The 14,705-nt window shown below is 44.8% G+C and overlaps 1 protein-coding gene across 1 annotated transcript in view; it reads right to left on the reverse strand.

Moving 5' to 3' along the window:
* ascc3 (activating signal cointegrator 1 complex subunit 3) overlaps positions 1-14,705 on the reverse strand; it is a 323,589-nt gene that overhangs the window by 188,969 nt on the left and 119,915 nt on the right. Inside the window, 1 exon segment of the mRNA XM_055163753.1 lies at positions 5,531-5,734. Coding sequence (XP_055019728.1) covers positions 5,531-5,734 — 204 coding nt within the window.

Consider the following 14,705-nt stretch of genomic DNA (forward strand, 5'->3'; position numbering starts at 1 on the left):
CACTGACAATATCGCGACTTCATGTTAACACTAGATCCATGTGTAACCGCACAGACAGCGATGTTTTCTGCACTCAGGCTGTACGTATCCGCCGTATTACCAAACCACAGACTGTATATATGAACGGACAATGTGCCAAACAAAGAATCCGTCCATATATTCGCCGCATCGTTTTATTAGCCGCAGGGTTCAAAGTGTGAGAAAAAAGTAGCGGCTTATAGTCCAGAATTTACGGTATTTTTTGGTATTTAAAGGTAAAAAGGAAGATTAAAGTCATGATTTACAGGTTTAGTCTGTTTTTATACATACATTGTTTCTTAGTTCTTGTTGCTGGTGTGGTGTTGGGAGTGCAGTTTGGGTCCGCGACACATAGATGGGGCGGGAATCTACGACTATCTCACGATTCAGTTCGATTCTAAGACTCGTGAGCTCAGACAGGATACCTCTTTATGTCTTACTGTATTTTACTGTTCAGATCATATCAGTGGATACTTTTTTAACTGTGCAGAGCAATGATTTTATTTTTACTTTCTTTATTTTCTTTTATTTTTTCAGTGACAGGGATTAGTTTAGCAGGTGGGAGATATTGGGGATATAACAGCACATCAGTGGCTCTTAGCAGCGCTTCATCTGTTTAGCTTCTCTGCAGACGTTTATTAGAGAAACTACAGCCCACACGCCTCTGTCCTCTGCAGGGACACAGTGTGGAGTTACTTTAGAGCAGTTTGTCTGAGTTTTGCATTAAAGCTATGTGGGAATTAATTTCTGTATTTTTAGTGTTTCATTCATGTTAATTCACCATGCAATGTGGAAGGGGTTCAATGTTCTTGTACATGTGTCATAAAGAGAAGTCAGTGTCTGAACTTTAAAATGTCAATGAGTTTGGGACATGTTATGATGGACTTTGTGATGTATATGAGACATAAAGGGGGAGTGTCTGAACTCTTTAACATATGACTATCTGTGTTTACACTGTCTAGGTCAACATTTCTGTGAATTTCCTGTAAATACCAGTTACAGTTTGTCAATATTCTGACGAGATGGTCAGTATAAAGCTGTCAGCTCTTCTTGTACTAGGAGAGGTGACGTGGAGAGATGCTGTGTGAATCAACTTGAATCAAGAGATCTGTACCTGTGTGAGCCGAATAAAGAGACATGTTTCTGAACACCTTTAATCCTTCTGGACTCTCTTTTAAGGCTCTTTCCAGGCCCCTCCAGAAGAAGCTGACAGCTACTTTTCGACAACGTAACATGAAGCTCTCTCCAAAATGTTTACCGTATTTTCTGCACCATAGAGCGCTCATAAGGCTCCAACCCCATCAAAAAACGCCCAACAATCCAGAGCGCCCTGTACACGAATCCACTCGGGTGTCCCAGCACGACTTCAGTAAACTACAAAGCCGCACCACCCACAGAACACACAAACACACAAGGAGCAGACAGCGACCGCACAACGACAAACACCCACAGACACACTCATCACTCCACGCCGACGAGGAACGGAACGGACGAACGAACCGAAAAAGCGAACGCAATGTGCCGCTTCTAGACACGACTGAACAACTGAGTCACTGCGAACACGCCGACAATCCGTTGGTCCCACACAGCACCCTCCCTACACGCCACAACTGAACAAAGCCCAGAGTCACAGTGAACGAACAAACAAACAAAACCACTCACCCATCACACTGTTGTGTTTCACTTAAAGTCCAGTGCGGTTTATTTGTGAAAAAAGTTCAAAAATAGACCATTTAATGACAGTGTGTCTTATAATCCAGATGCTCTGAAAGGGATAAAATGATTCGTTTCTTCACTGTTCCTCTGGAAATTACTCATCAGGAGCTCAAACAAGGGAATTATCCAAAAAAAAAGACACGGATTATGTCTAGAGAACATAAACCGCGAAGAGATTTCCTGTGGTACCATCAAGACACACTCACGTCACTTTCATCAAGGTATTTGCTATTTAAATTGTTTCATAGTTTATTTAATGAGAGAAGCACATTTACTGAACTAAAATGTAAAAAGAAAACATTTTCAGTGTGAGTGGCAGTAGAAACTGTATCTTCCAGCGCACATATAAACATGTCACTCATCGTAGGACCCATGTTTTCTTTATTGTCTTGCTTAACCACAACTATGTCTTCTAGAATTAATCGCTTTTTGTGAGCGGATCTTTCTAACGTTGGCGAGGATCTTTTCATGGACAATTCTTTCGAAATTCCGCTCACAGACTCTTCGACTCCTGCACCATGTTGATCACAGGAGCCCAGTGTGGGTTTGTTGAATCGTAAACTAGTGCGGGTTTTCCTGGATAAATTGATGAAATTTTAGTTCAGTAAATGTGCTTCTTTCATTAAATAAACTATGAAACAATTTAAATAGCAAATACCTTGATGAAACTTCGGGTGTCTTGATGGTACCATTGGAAATCTCTTAGCGGTTTATTTTTGCTATCCATAATCTGCGTCATTTTTTCGATAATTCCTTTGTTTGAGCTCCTGATGAGTAATTTCCAGAGGAATAGTGAAGAATCTAATCATTTTATCCCTTTCAGAGCGTCTAGAACAACCAAATACACAACAAAACCTGCCCATGTTTCTCCGATGCTGCTGAAGTCAATGACATAGTGTGCCCGGTGTCACGGCGGCGTAGTTACCGTTGCTATAGGGGTCACGTGACGGTGCAAAGCCTCTAGAGTACGGAAAATACGGTACGTTATGAGCCTTTTCCTAAACACTCAAACATGAACGAAATAAAGCTCCAGATAAGTCCTGAACACAGAGACATCCCCGTGGGTCTCTGTGTGACCGTGGACAGCAGTCACCAGATCGTGCTTTGTGGACACCCTGCTCCACGTGCTCTCTTAAAGGTTGTATGGAGGATTTTTTTTTTGTTTCAGATTGTTAGTGAAAGTTTAAAATACTATTACATAGATGCAGCAGCCTTGTAATTACGATGACCAAAAAAAAAAAAAGAATGAAAATTTATCAACTGTGAACGTGTTGAGGCCAGATAAACATCAGCCAATAGAAAACGAGGCTACCTCATTTTCTATTGGCCGTTAGGTTGTCAATCAAACTCCCTACGTTTCTAGTGTAACTGACTCGTTGGTTTATGCAGCGGTTCTTAGAGGCTTTTTCAAACTGTCGCTTCCTTGCAGTTCGCACAAAGTTTGTTGCGATGTCGGACGAGAATCCACGACCGGTTTGCCGCCAAAGAAAGTCAGTTTTTGAGGTCGTTGAAAGAAGAAGAGAATAGGAAAAGGAGCGAAGACAAACTGAGGTGATTCTTGGTGTTCTCTTCCAGCGATGGCGTGAATGAAGCAGACGACGGGTCTAAAAACTGACGTGTCGGTCGCTAAATTATTTCCAGACAGGTCACTTCAACAGTCATTCTGAACTTGCTGTAAACAAGTGCGATTTCTAGAGTAAGGAGGGAGTTTCTACTGAGGGAGCTGTGGAGGATGAAGGTGGTGTCACGCATGCACAATATTTGAAAAAGGAATGTCACTGTATTTGTTTTCCCTTAAAAATCCTCTATACAACCTTTAAGTCCGCAGGTACCCGAGCCTGTCCAGGACTCCACAGTGAGAGCTGGAGAGCGAACGAAATGACTCTTAGAACCGGCTCTTTGAAGGGAACGACGGGAGCCTGATCCTTATTGGGAGCCGTGTTTTCTCTTTCTCTCACTTTTTTTCTGTTCACGCCGCGTGCAGATTCGTGGTTTGACAGCGGCAGCGGCTAAAAACGAAACTTTGAGAAATTTGCGTGTACGTAGGATTAAAAAAAAAAAAAAAAAAAAAAAAAACGAGCATATTTGACTGTAGTTTAGCATAAAATAAATAAGTCCCGGTTTAGTCCTTTTTCAGTCCTGGTTTAGACCTGGTTCAGTCCTGATTCAGTCCTGCTTTAGACGTGCTTTAGTCCTGCTTGCAACAAAACAATCTGAAGAGCCACTTGGGAGCCAAAAGAACCAGCAGCTTTTAGTGAGCCGAGCCAAAAGAGCCGGTTCTCTAAAAAGAACTGGAATACCCATCACTAGTGTCTAGAATGTGATGCAAAAATGCCATTAAGTCAACCTACTGTCTGTAAATATGATGTAAAGAGGCAGAATAACAATAAATGTTGCCTAAATAAACCCAATTTAAAATCCACCAGAGCCAAACCTAAGTTTTTTAAACAATTCAACATTTACAGTGAATTTTTACATCACTAAATATATCGGTGATTATATCGGCTATCGGCAGCTCCAACTTCCATTATATTGGTTTCATATCGGCCACAGCAAAATCCATATCGGTCGGGCTCTAATTATAACTCCAGGGGATGTGGGGTGGGGAAAGGGGTGCGACATCACAGCATACCGCCCTGAAAACCCATCTCTTTAAAAAAAACTTTCATTAACTGTCTTTTCTCTTGTTTGTCGTTGTTTGTCTTCTCACGTAAAGCGTCTTTGGGTATCTTGAAAAGCGCTATACAAGTGTTATGTATAGTTATTATTATTATTACCGCGACAGCCCTATTCCCACCCCTAAAAGAGATACATAATAGTTCTGAGAGCTGTTGCCACGCCCTCTTTTAGTCGACTAATCAGCTGACAGGACATTTCGTAAGTCGACTCCAGCCTTAGTGAAATCCAGACGTATACATTAGAGGGTCTGTGTTGTCCTGGTGGTATCTGCGCACACACAGTGACACAGACACTCCTCATTCATCACCATTACACTTTGCCCATCCCAGACTCCACCATCATATTCTCTATAAATTGTGATTTGTGCTGGTTGCCTGGGAACAAACGATCGCGACTGGTTTAGCTCATTAATCACGGCACTGTCCTCCTGGTCCCTTTTCTCTGGCACGCAGCCCTCAAATACCAACTACCCGCTGCACTACCTCAAATAGTCTATTTAACGAGGCTTCGGGGCTCCTCTAATAGTATCTGCAAGTCTTTTATTTAGTCAAAATACCAAAGTAGAGAAAAAGCGACATCCTAGTTCAACAATTAGTCAGACACAAGAACAAAAATCATCTTACTAAAGTTATAATTCCACGTCGCACACAAAACAAAACAGATTTAAGTGTATCCACAATGACTTGGTGGAAACTCCTGGGCCATTCACAGCAGAAAAGATGAAAACCTCCAAGAGTCTCGATGTGTTGTTGAACTTGTTGGAGTCCACGGTTTGCTAGGATCTTCTACGTTTGCTCTGCGGATGTTTGAAAGCCGTTTAATTTGCCGTTAGCGGTTCTTTTCACTCGGAATACGAAAAAGACGTTTTCCTTCTTCCGTGCTTCCGATAATGCAGCGGGAATTTACCATTATCGGGGATAAATACGCGAGGTTACGCACTGTGTTTGACGCTATCGTGTTTCTTGCCTCCGACCAAAATATTTCCCAGCAGCAACGCGGGCTTTTAATAACAATGACGTCAGCTGAAACTCGCCTATAGTCCGGAGAATACAGTACATACATACAGACTCCCCCAGCGCGATGTCAGTGCTGAGTATGAATAAAAATCGCTTCTTACCTTAAACTCGTCCTTCTTGATGACCCCGCCGGGCTGCAGGTGTTGGCGGATCTCATGGAGCACAGTGAGCATAGCGATGTTGGTTTTGCCAGCACCCGTGGGAGCACAGATGAGCAGGTTCTCGTTGGTGTTGTAAGCCGTCTCAAAAACCAAAGACTGGATTCTGTTCAAGCGCTTCATCCCTTTGAACACCAGCTGACCAATCTGAAAGCAAAAAGCAAACAAAAATAAGTACAGTCATGTATTCATTAATATTTTATTTGGTAAATTAAATAAAATAAAAAATATAATAATAATAATAATAATAATAATAATAATAATAATAATAATAATAATAATAACTAAACAATAAAAAAATAATAATTAAATAATAAAAAATAAAAAATAATATATAATTGGGAAAAAAAATTAAATATGAAAAAAATAAATAAATAATAAATAAATAAATGAAAAATTATAAAAAATAAAATATAATAAATAAAAAAATAAAAATAGTAATAAATAATAAATAAATAAAATACAATAAAAATAAAATAAAATAAAATTAAGAAATCTAATCAAATCAAATGAAACAGCAACAAAGTAAAAATGTCAGTTGTGGAAATGGGATAAACACAAATAAAGAACAAATTTATCCTATAATATGTGTCCCCAAAATATCAAACACAATGTTACACACTTTATAAATATTAAATAAATCAGCACCATGGACAGAGACTGAACCCAGCGTGAACCAGGACTGAACAGGGACTAAACCAGGACCGAACCAGGACTAAACTAGAACTGAGCCGTGACTGAACCAGGACGGAACCAAGAATAAACCCAGACTGAACTAGGACAGAACCAAAACCAAACCAGATTGAACCAGGGCTAAACCAGGATTTAACCAGGTCAGAATCGGACCGAAACCAGATTGAACCGGACTATAGAAACAGTCCAAAACCAGAACTAAGTCAGGACTAAACCAATAACCGGACCAGGAAGAACCAAGATGAACCAGAAAAGAACCAAGACTTGAGCAGACCAAAAACCAGGATTAAATCAGGAATAAAACAGGACTGAACCCGGACTAAAAATGGACTGAACCAGGTTTATTTTGAGCATAAAATATCGGTCAACTGATAATTTTACTCCATAGCAACATCTTTAATCCAAAACGACGAGCGAGAACGTTGCCGGTGAAAAGAGACAAGAGACGAGAGTCTTGTCTGACACTGAAAACAGAACGACTGTGACACAGACGAGAGAGAGAGAGAACGAAAGAGAGAAAGAGAAAGAGAAAGAGAAGAGAGAGAGAGGGGGACCAGAGGAAGAAGAACAGGGTCTGTGTGGGCTTCAGCTGTCAATCAAACTGCCCTGTGCTCTGACCCTCGAAGGAAAGAAAGAGAGGAAGGAGAGAGGGAGAGAAGGGCAGGGAGAGGAGAAGAGGAGATGAGAGGAGAGGAGAGAGGAAGAGAGGAGAGAAGGAGAGGGATAGAGGAAAGGTGGAAAGAGGGAGTGGAGGATAGAGGGAGAGGGAAAGGAGTAGAGAGGAAAAGAGGAGAGAGGGAGAGGAGGAGGCGAGGGATAAAGGGAGAGGAGGAGAAGAAGAGAGGGAGTGGAGGAGAGGGAGAGAGAGGGAGAGAGGGAGACGAGAAGGAGAGCGGGAGAGAGAGAGGAGGAGAGAGGGAGAGAGGGAGAGGAGGAGAGAGGGAGAGAGGAGAGAGGGAGAGGAAGAGGAGAGGGAGTGGAGCAGAGAAGGAGAGAAGGAGTGGAGGAGAGAGGGAGAGGAGGAGAGAGGGAGAGAGGAGAGGAGGAGAGAGAGAGAGATGGAGTGGAGGAGAGAAGGAGAGAGGGAGAGATGGAGTGGAGGAGAGAAGGAGGGACGGAGAGGAGGAGAAGAGGAGGCGAGGGATAAAGGGAGAGGAGGAGAGACGGAGAGAGGGAGAGGAGGAGAGAGGAAGGAGGGGAGGGAGAGGAAGAAAGACGGAGAGAGGAAGTGAAGGAGAGCGGGGGAGAGAGGAGAGGATAAGAGAGGAGAGGAGAGAGGGAGAGGAGGAGAGACAGAGAAGAGTAAAGGGGGAGAGGAAAAATGAGAGTGGAGGAGAGGAGGTGGAGAGGGAGAGCGGGTAGAGAGCGGGAGAGAGGAGAAGAGGCGGAGAGAGGGAGTGGAGTAGTAGAGGGAGAGAGAGAGAAACCTCTGACTCTGACTCTGCCTGGCAACAGACGACGGCTGAAATGTGATTGGTCAAATACTTTAATGTGGAAGCGGCACAATCATCGGAAAATCTCTGAAAGGAAGTGGACAGAACATTTGGAATTATTTAATAACAATATTGGGTCTGGTCAAGCAGTAACGGAGGGAAACGGGCAGATTTTTGACATTCAAATGTCTCTTATTCAGAAACTAGAGGGACTATTGAAATAAGTAAAGTATCAGAATGTAGGAAAGAGTTACACTCCAACAGGGTCAAGTTAAACCTGTGATATTCTTTCAAGTTGTTGACAAAAAATTTAAAAAAACTCGGAGGGAATGAAATATGCAGCACTTTTTGGGCAATAAATCCAAACAGTGATAACTCTTGGTTCTCACTTACATATCCTTAACAAACTGGTTTGAATATTTGCTTCATATAGTTTTCTACCATATGGTACAAGATTAGGTTGAAAAACCTCTTACTTTTTGAGTCATGAGATTTTTTATTAAGAAAGGTCATGGTAACGGAGGGAAAAGTAACGGAGGGAAAATTGTACAAACAAGTAGAAGGTGCAGGATTTTACATAATTTGTCAGTTTTTTCTTCTGAAATACTTTAATATTACTTCAAAATGAAAGGAAACTATTTCTATAAAATATGTCAGTCCTTCCAAGCAAATTTTTATCATTTTAAATACATTTTTTTTTTTTTTATCATGTTCCTTCATCAACAGTTCAAAGATGGAATAACACAAGATATGATCAAATACATCCATTTATTTACATGATTTTTGCAGGTCTTTCAAATCTGGGAAAAATAGTTTTTGTTCCATGTTTCATACATGGTCTGTTTAAAACATATGTAACTTTAGAACCAAAAATGGTACAGAAAAAAGGTCAACAGTTTCATAAACTAGAGTACATATGTATCTGTTCAATACATTTTTATATCAGATGAATTAACTTGAATTTTTGGCCCTGTTGTTTACTTCTGCTTGACCGGCCCCAATAATAATTAACATCAGTCTGTGATTCAGATATTTTTTTAGACCAGCAGAGAACAAGCTCTGACGTCCCACCACTGTGTGAGTTGAGTACAGTATATTTATGCAGATTAGTAATAGTAATAATAATGATGATTAATAATTCATTGAAAATCAGTCGTTAAGTCTCCCGACGACTGATTAAGAACATTTAATCGAACGCCCATCCCTAGTACATAAATATTTGTAAAGTTTCGTCATCGCTGTACATAAGCAACCACATAATTTTTTTAATTTTAGAAACTGCGTCATGAACAGAGGCGGGTTCATAAACGTTTTTCTTCTTCTCCGTCTGATTATTGTTTCTCTCTTGGCACAAACGAATCCCGTTTTCTATCGCACTGATTTTATTTTTATTTTTTTAATTTTTTTTGTCCTTTTTCCGTGTGTGTGTTTGGGTTTCTCGTGCGCGTCGGTTCGGGCTCCGGACGCCTTGAGCTTTAGACAGGTCGTATTATTTATTCAAGGATTCATTAGAAGTATGTCATCACTTTTCTCCCCTCTGCGTTTCGCTCCAACACTCAGAGAACGAAATAATTAAAGAGAGCAAGAGGGAGGGAGGGAAAGAGAGAGAGAGAGAGATGGAGGGAAAGAGAGAGGGAGGGAAAGAGAGACGAGAGAAGAGAGAGGGAGGGAAAGAGAGAGGGAGAGAGAGAGGGAAAGAGAGAGGGAGGGAAAGAGAGAGGGAGAGAGATGGAGGGAAAGAGAGAGGGAGAGAGAGGGAGGGAGGGGTAGAAGGAAAGGAGGAGGGACTGAGAAGAGGAGAGAGGGAGAGAAGAGAGAGGGAGAGACGGAGAGAAGGAGAGAGGGAGAGATGGAGAGAGGGAGAGACAGAGAGAGGGAGAGACGGAGAGAAGGAGAGAGGGGAGAGACAGAGAGACGGAGAGAGGGAGAGACGGAGAGGAGAGAGGGAGAGACGGAGAGAGAGAGAGAGGGAGAGACGGAGAGAAGAAAGAGGGAGAGAGACAGAGAGGAGAAGAGAGGGGAGAGAGAGAGAGAGAAGAAGAAGAGAGGGAGAGAGAGGTGAAGAGAGGGAGAGACAGAGAGGAGAGAGAGAGGGAGAGACAGAGAGACGGAGAGAGAGGGAGGGAGGGAAAGAGAGAGGGAGAGAGAGGAGAGAGGGAGGGGTAGAGGAGAGGAGGAGGGATGAGAAGAGGAGAGAGGGAGAGAAGAGAGAGGGAGAGACGGAGAGAAGAAAGAGGGAGAGAGGAGAGAAGAAGAGAGGAGAGAGGAGAGAGGAGAGATGGAGAGAGGGAATGGAGGAGAGAGGGAAGAGAAGAGAGGAGAGTGGGAGAGGAGGAGAAGAGAGGGAGAGCCAGAGAGAGGAGAGAGAGAGAGAGAGAGAGAGAGAGGAGAGAGAAGAGAAGAGAGAGAGAGAGAGAGAGAGAAGAGAGACAGAGAGACAGAGAGACAGAGAGACAGAGAGAGGAGAGAGAGACGGGAGAGACAGAGAGAGGAGAGAGAGAAGAGAGAGGGAGAGAGAGAGAGAGAGAGAGAGAGAGAGAGAGAGAGAGAGAGGAGAGAGAGGAGAGACGAGAGAGAGGGAGAGAGAGGAGAGAGAGAGAAGAGAGAGAAGAAGAGAGGGAGAGAGGAGAGAGATGGAGAGAGGGAATGGAGGAGAGAGGGAGAGAGAGAGAGAGAGAGTGGAGAGGAGGAGAAGAGAGGAGAGGGAGGGAGGAGGAGAGAGAGAGGGAGAGAGAGAGGGAGAGGGAGAGGAGGAGAGAGAGAGGGAGAGAGAGAGAGAGGGAGAGAGAGAGAGAGAGAGAGGGAGAGACGGAGAGAGAGAGGAGAAGAGAGAGAGGAGAGAGAGGAGACGGAGAGAGAGGGAGAGGAGAGGAGAGAGAGGAGAGACGGAGAAGAGGAGAGAGAGAGAGAGAGAGAGACGAGAGAGGAGAGAGGGAGAGGAGAGAGAGAGGAGAGAGAGAGGGAGAGACGGAGAGACGAGAGAGAGAGAGGGAAGAGACGGAGAGGAGAGAAGGGAGAGACGGAGAGAGAGAGAGAGAGAGAGAGAGGAGAGAGAGAGGAGAGAGGAGAGAGACGGAGAGAGGAGAGAGAGGAGAGAGAGGGAGGAGAGAGAGAGAGGGAGAGAGGAGAGGAGGGAGAGAGGAGAAGAGGAGAAGAGAGAGAGAGGAGAGAGACGAGAGAGGAGAGAGAGAGGGAGAGAGGAGAGAGAGAGAGAGGAGAGAGGAGAGGAGAGAGAGGGAGAGGAGGGAGAGAAGAGAGAGAGAGAGAGGAAGAGGAGGAGAGAGAGGAGAGAGACGGAAGAGGAGAGAGAGGAGAAGGGAGGAGAGAGGAGGAGAGAGGAGGAGAGAGGAGAGAGAGAGGAGAGAGAGAGAGAGGAGAGGAGAGAGGGAGAGAGGGAGAGAGGAGAGAGGAGAGAAGAGGGAGAGAGAGAGAGAGGAGAGAGAGGAGAGAGAGGAGAGGAGGAGAGAGGGAGAGATGGAGAGAGGGAGAGACAGACAGAGAGAGACGGAGAGAGGAGAGAGTGGGAGAGGAGAAGAGAGGAAGAGATGGAGAGAGGGAGTGGAGAAGAGAGGGAGAGAGGGAAAGGAGAAGAGAGGGAGAGACAGAGAGAGAAGAGTGGGAGAGGAGAAGAGAGGAAGAGACGGAGAGAGGGAGAGAGGGGAGGAGAGAGGGAAGGAGGGAGAAAGAAAGAGGGGGAGAGATGGGGAGACAGAAAGAGAAACAGCGTGGAGGGAGGAGAGAGAAAATGGAGGAAAAAGAGAGAGGAAACAGACAACGGGAGAAAAAGAGAGGAGAGAGATATGGAGACAAGAGGGTGGAGGAAAGAGAGAGGGGAAGAGAGAGAGAAAGAGAGGAAGAAGAGTGAGAAGTGAGGGAGAAAGTGAAGAGGGATAGATAGAAAGAGAGAGAGAGAAAGACAGTGAGAAGAGGAGATGTGGTAGAAAGAAGAGGAGAGAAAAAGGGAGGGAGACAGGGAGAGAGAAATAAGGAAGAGGGCAGGAGAGAGAAAAGGGAAGAGAGGGAGGAGAAAATAGACAGCGGGAGGAAAGGGGGATGGAGATTGAGGGGAGGGAGAGGGGGAGAGAGGGGGAAGAGGAAAGACAGAAGGGAGAGAGAAAAAGAGAGGAAGGAGAGTGAGAAGTGAGGGAGAGTGAAGAGGGATAGAGAGAGAGAAAGAGAGAGTGAGAAGAAGAGAGGCGGAAGAAAGAAGAGGGAGAGAATGAAGAGGGATAGAGAAAGAGAGAGAGAATGAGAAGGAGAGAGGCAGTAGGGAGAAGAGGGAGGGAGAGAGTGAAGAGGGATAGAGAGAGAAAAGGAGAGAGCGAAAAGAAGAGAGGTGGTAGAAAGAAGAGGGAGGAAAAGAGGAAGAGAGTGAAGAGGGAGAGAGGGAGAAAGAGAGATAGTGAGAAGGAGAGAGGTGGTAGAAAGAAGAGGAAGGGAGAGAGAGAGAGAAGAAGAGAGGTGGTAGAAAGAAGAGGGAGGGAGAGAAACGGTCTAAAGAGGAGGGAGGGAGAGAGTGAAGAGTGATAGAGAAAGAGAGAGAAGGAGAGAGGTGATAGAAAGAGGAGGGAGGGAGGAAAAGAGGGAGAGAGAGAGAGATAGCGAGGAGAGGTGGTAGAAAGAAGAGGGAGGGAGAGAGTGAAGAGGGAGAGTGATAGAGAAAGAGAGAGGCGACAGAAAGAGGAGGGAGGGAGAGAGGAGGGTAGAAAGAAGAGGGAGAGAAAGAGAGTGAAGAGGGAGAGCGATAGAGAAAGAGAAAGAGAGAAGGAGAGAGACAGTAGAAAGAGGAGGGAGGGAGAGAGGAGGGTAGAAAGAAGAGGGAGAGAAAGAGTGAAGAGGGAGAGTGATAGAGAAAGAGAAAGAGAGAGAAGGAGAGAGACAGTAGAAAGAGAGAGAGAAAGAGAAAGGAGAAGAGCAGAAGAGAGAGAGAGAGAGAGGAGAGAGAGGAGAGAGAGAATAGAGAGAAGAGAGTGGAGAGGAGAGAGAGAGAGAGAGAGAGAAGAGAGTGAAGAGGAGAGATAGAGATAGAGAGTGAAGAGAGAGGAGAGGGATAGAGAGAGAGAAGAGGAGAGAGCGAAAAGAAGAGAGGTGGTAGAAAGAAGAGAGGAGGAAAAGAGGAAGAGAGTGAAGAGGAGAGAGAGGGAGAAGAAGAGAGATAGAGAGAAGAGAGAGAGAGGCGAGGGAGAGAAGGAGGGAGAGAAGGGGAGAGAGAGAAGGAGAGAGAGAGGAGAGGAGAGAGGGAGGGAGAGAGGAAGGGAGAGAGGAGGGTAGAGGTTATTAATGCATCACAGAGTAACTTTATTAGAGACCACTTAAGCTGGCAGGAGTGTGCGGGGGGCAGCGTGGGGTCGTGGAGAACCTTCCAGAACATGGCAGCTACGATAACGATCAGCGCTCACAAGACAGCCCAGATATTTATGCGGAACGAGGCCGTACGAGACGTTTCACAGGGTTTTAGTGGGTTTAATACGCTCCAGCGCCAAGGAGACGTAAACGCTCATGTCGAGAGCAGGAACACAGAAGAGCGGACTGCTGGAAAAAGAGACATTTTCATAATAATCCGTGTGTCATTCGTTCATTTGTTTTTCTATATAAAACCAAAAATAAGAAAACAATTTTAAAAAATGTTTTCTTTATTATTTGTCTCCAAAACCAAAATGAAAAAACAGATAATTTGTTTTTTTCAGTTTTCAATTTTGTGTTTAAATGAAGAATGGAAAAAACGGATAACGGCCGTTTCCCGTTTACGTGACTTCTGTGACTGCGATGTCGGACTTTTACACTGCATACGGACTGAACCAGGACTGATCCAGGACCGGGACCAGAGCGGGACCAGAGCGGACTCCGAGCCTCCGCAGGGTCCGAGCCCTGCCGTGGGCTCTGAGCCTCTGGTCTGGTCCCGGTCTGGTCCCAGTCTGGTCCCAGTCTGGTCCCGGTCTGGTCCCGGTCTGGTCCCGGCCTGAGTTCCGGTCTCAGTCCCGGTCTGGTCCCGGTCTAAGTTCCGGTCTCAGTCCCAGTCTGGTCCCGGTCAGACTTCCGGTCTCAGTCCCGGTCTGGTCCCGGTCTGAGTTCCGGTCTCAGTCCCGGTCTGGTCCCGGTCTGAGTTCCGGTCTGCTCCTGGTCTCAGTCCCAGTCTGGTCCCGGCCTGAGTTCCGGTCTCAGTCCCAGTCTGGTCCCGGTCTGAGTTCCGGTCTCAGTCTCGGTCTGGTCCCGGTCTGGAACCAGCCTGAGTTCTGGTCTGCTCCCGGTCTCAGTCCAGTCTGGTCCGGTCTGAGTTCCGGTCTCAGTCCCGGTCTGGAACCGGCCTGAGTTCCGGTCTGCTCCCGGTCTCAGTCCCGGTCTGGTCCCGGTCTGAGTTCCGGTCTGCTCCCGGTCTCAGTCCCTGTCTGGTCCCGGTCTGAGTTCCGGTCTCAGTTCCAGTCTTGTCCCGGTCTCAGTCCCGGTCTGCTCCCGGTCTTGTCCCGGTCTGGTCCCGCTCTGGTCCCGGACCTGGATCAGTCCTGGTTCAGTCCGTATGCAGTGCAAAAGTCCGGTATCACAGTCACAAAACTCACATAAACGGGAAACGGCCGTTATCCGTTTTTTTCCATTCTTCATTTAAACACAAAATCAAAAACTGAAAAAACTAATCATTATCTGTTTTTTCATTTTGGTTTTGGAGACAAATAATGAAGAAAATTGTTGTTTTTTCGTTTTCTTATTTTTGGTTTTATATTGAAAAACTAACGAACGAATGACACAGATTCAAAACAATAAAGAAAAACTGGCACTTCGTGACATTATCAGTAAGTATCTCTCTCTCTTATACATACACATAAACAGAATTTCAATGAAGAACGAAAAAACAATAAAATGGGAAAACAGTTTATTTCATTATTCGGTTTTAGTGTCAAACAAAAAGACAGATTTCGACCTCTATTTCCAACATTTAATTTAAAGTTAATTTAAAATAACACCAATCAAAAAACAGTCTTGGTGCCTGTTTTATTTGC

Source organism: Boleophthalmus pectinirostris, unplaced genomic scaffold (assembly GCF_026225935.1).
Source record: "Boleophthalmus pectinirostris isolate CB_2022bp ecotype Guang Dong unplaced genomic scaffold, ASM2622593v1 HiC_scaffold_6, whole genome shotgun sequence".
NCBI classification, from domain to species: Eukaryota; Metazoa; Chordata; class Actinopteri; order Gobiiformes; family Gobiidae; genus Boleophthalmus; species Boleophthalmus pectinirostris.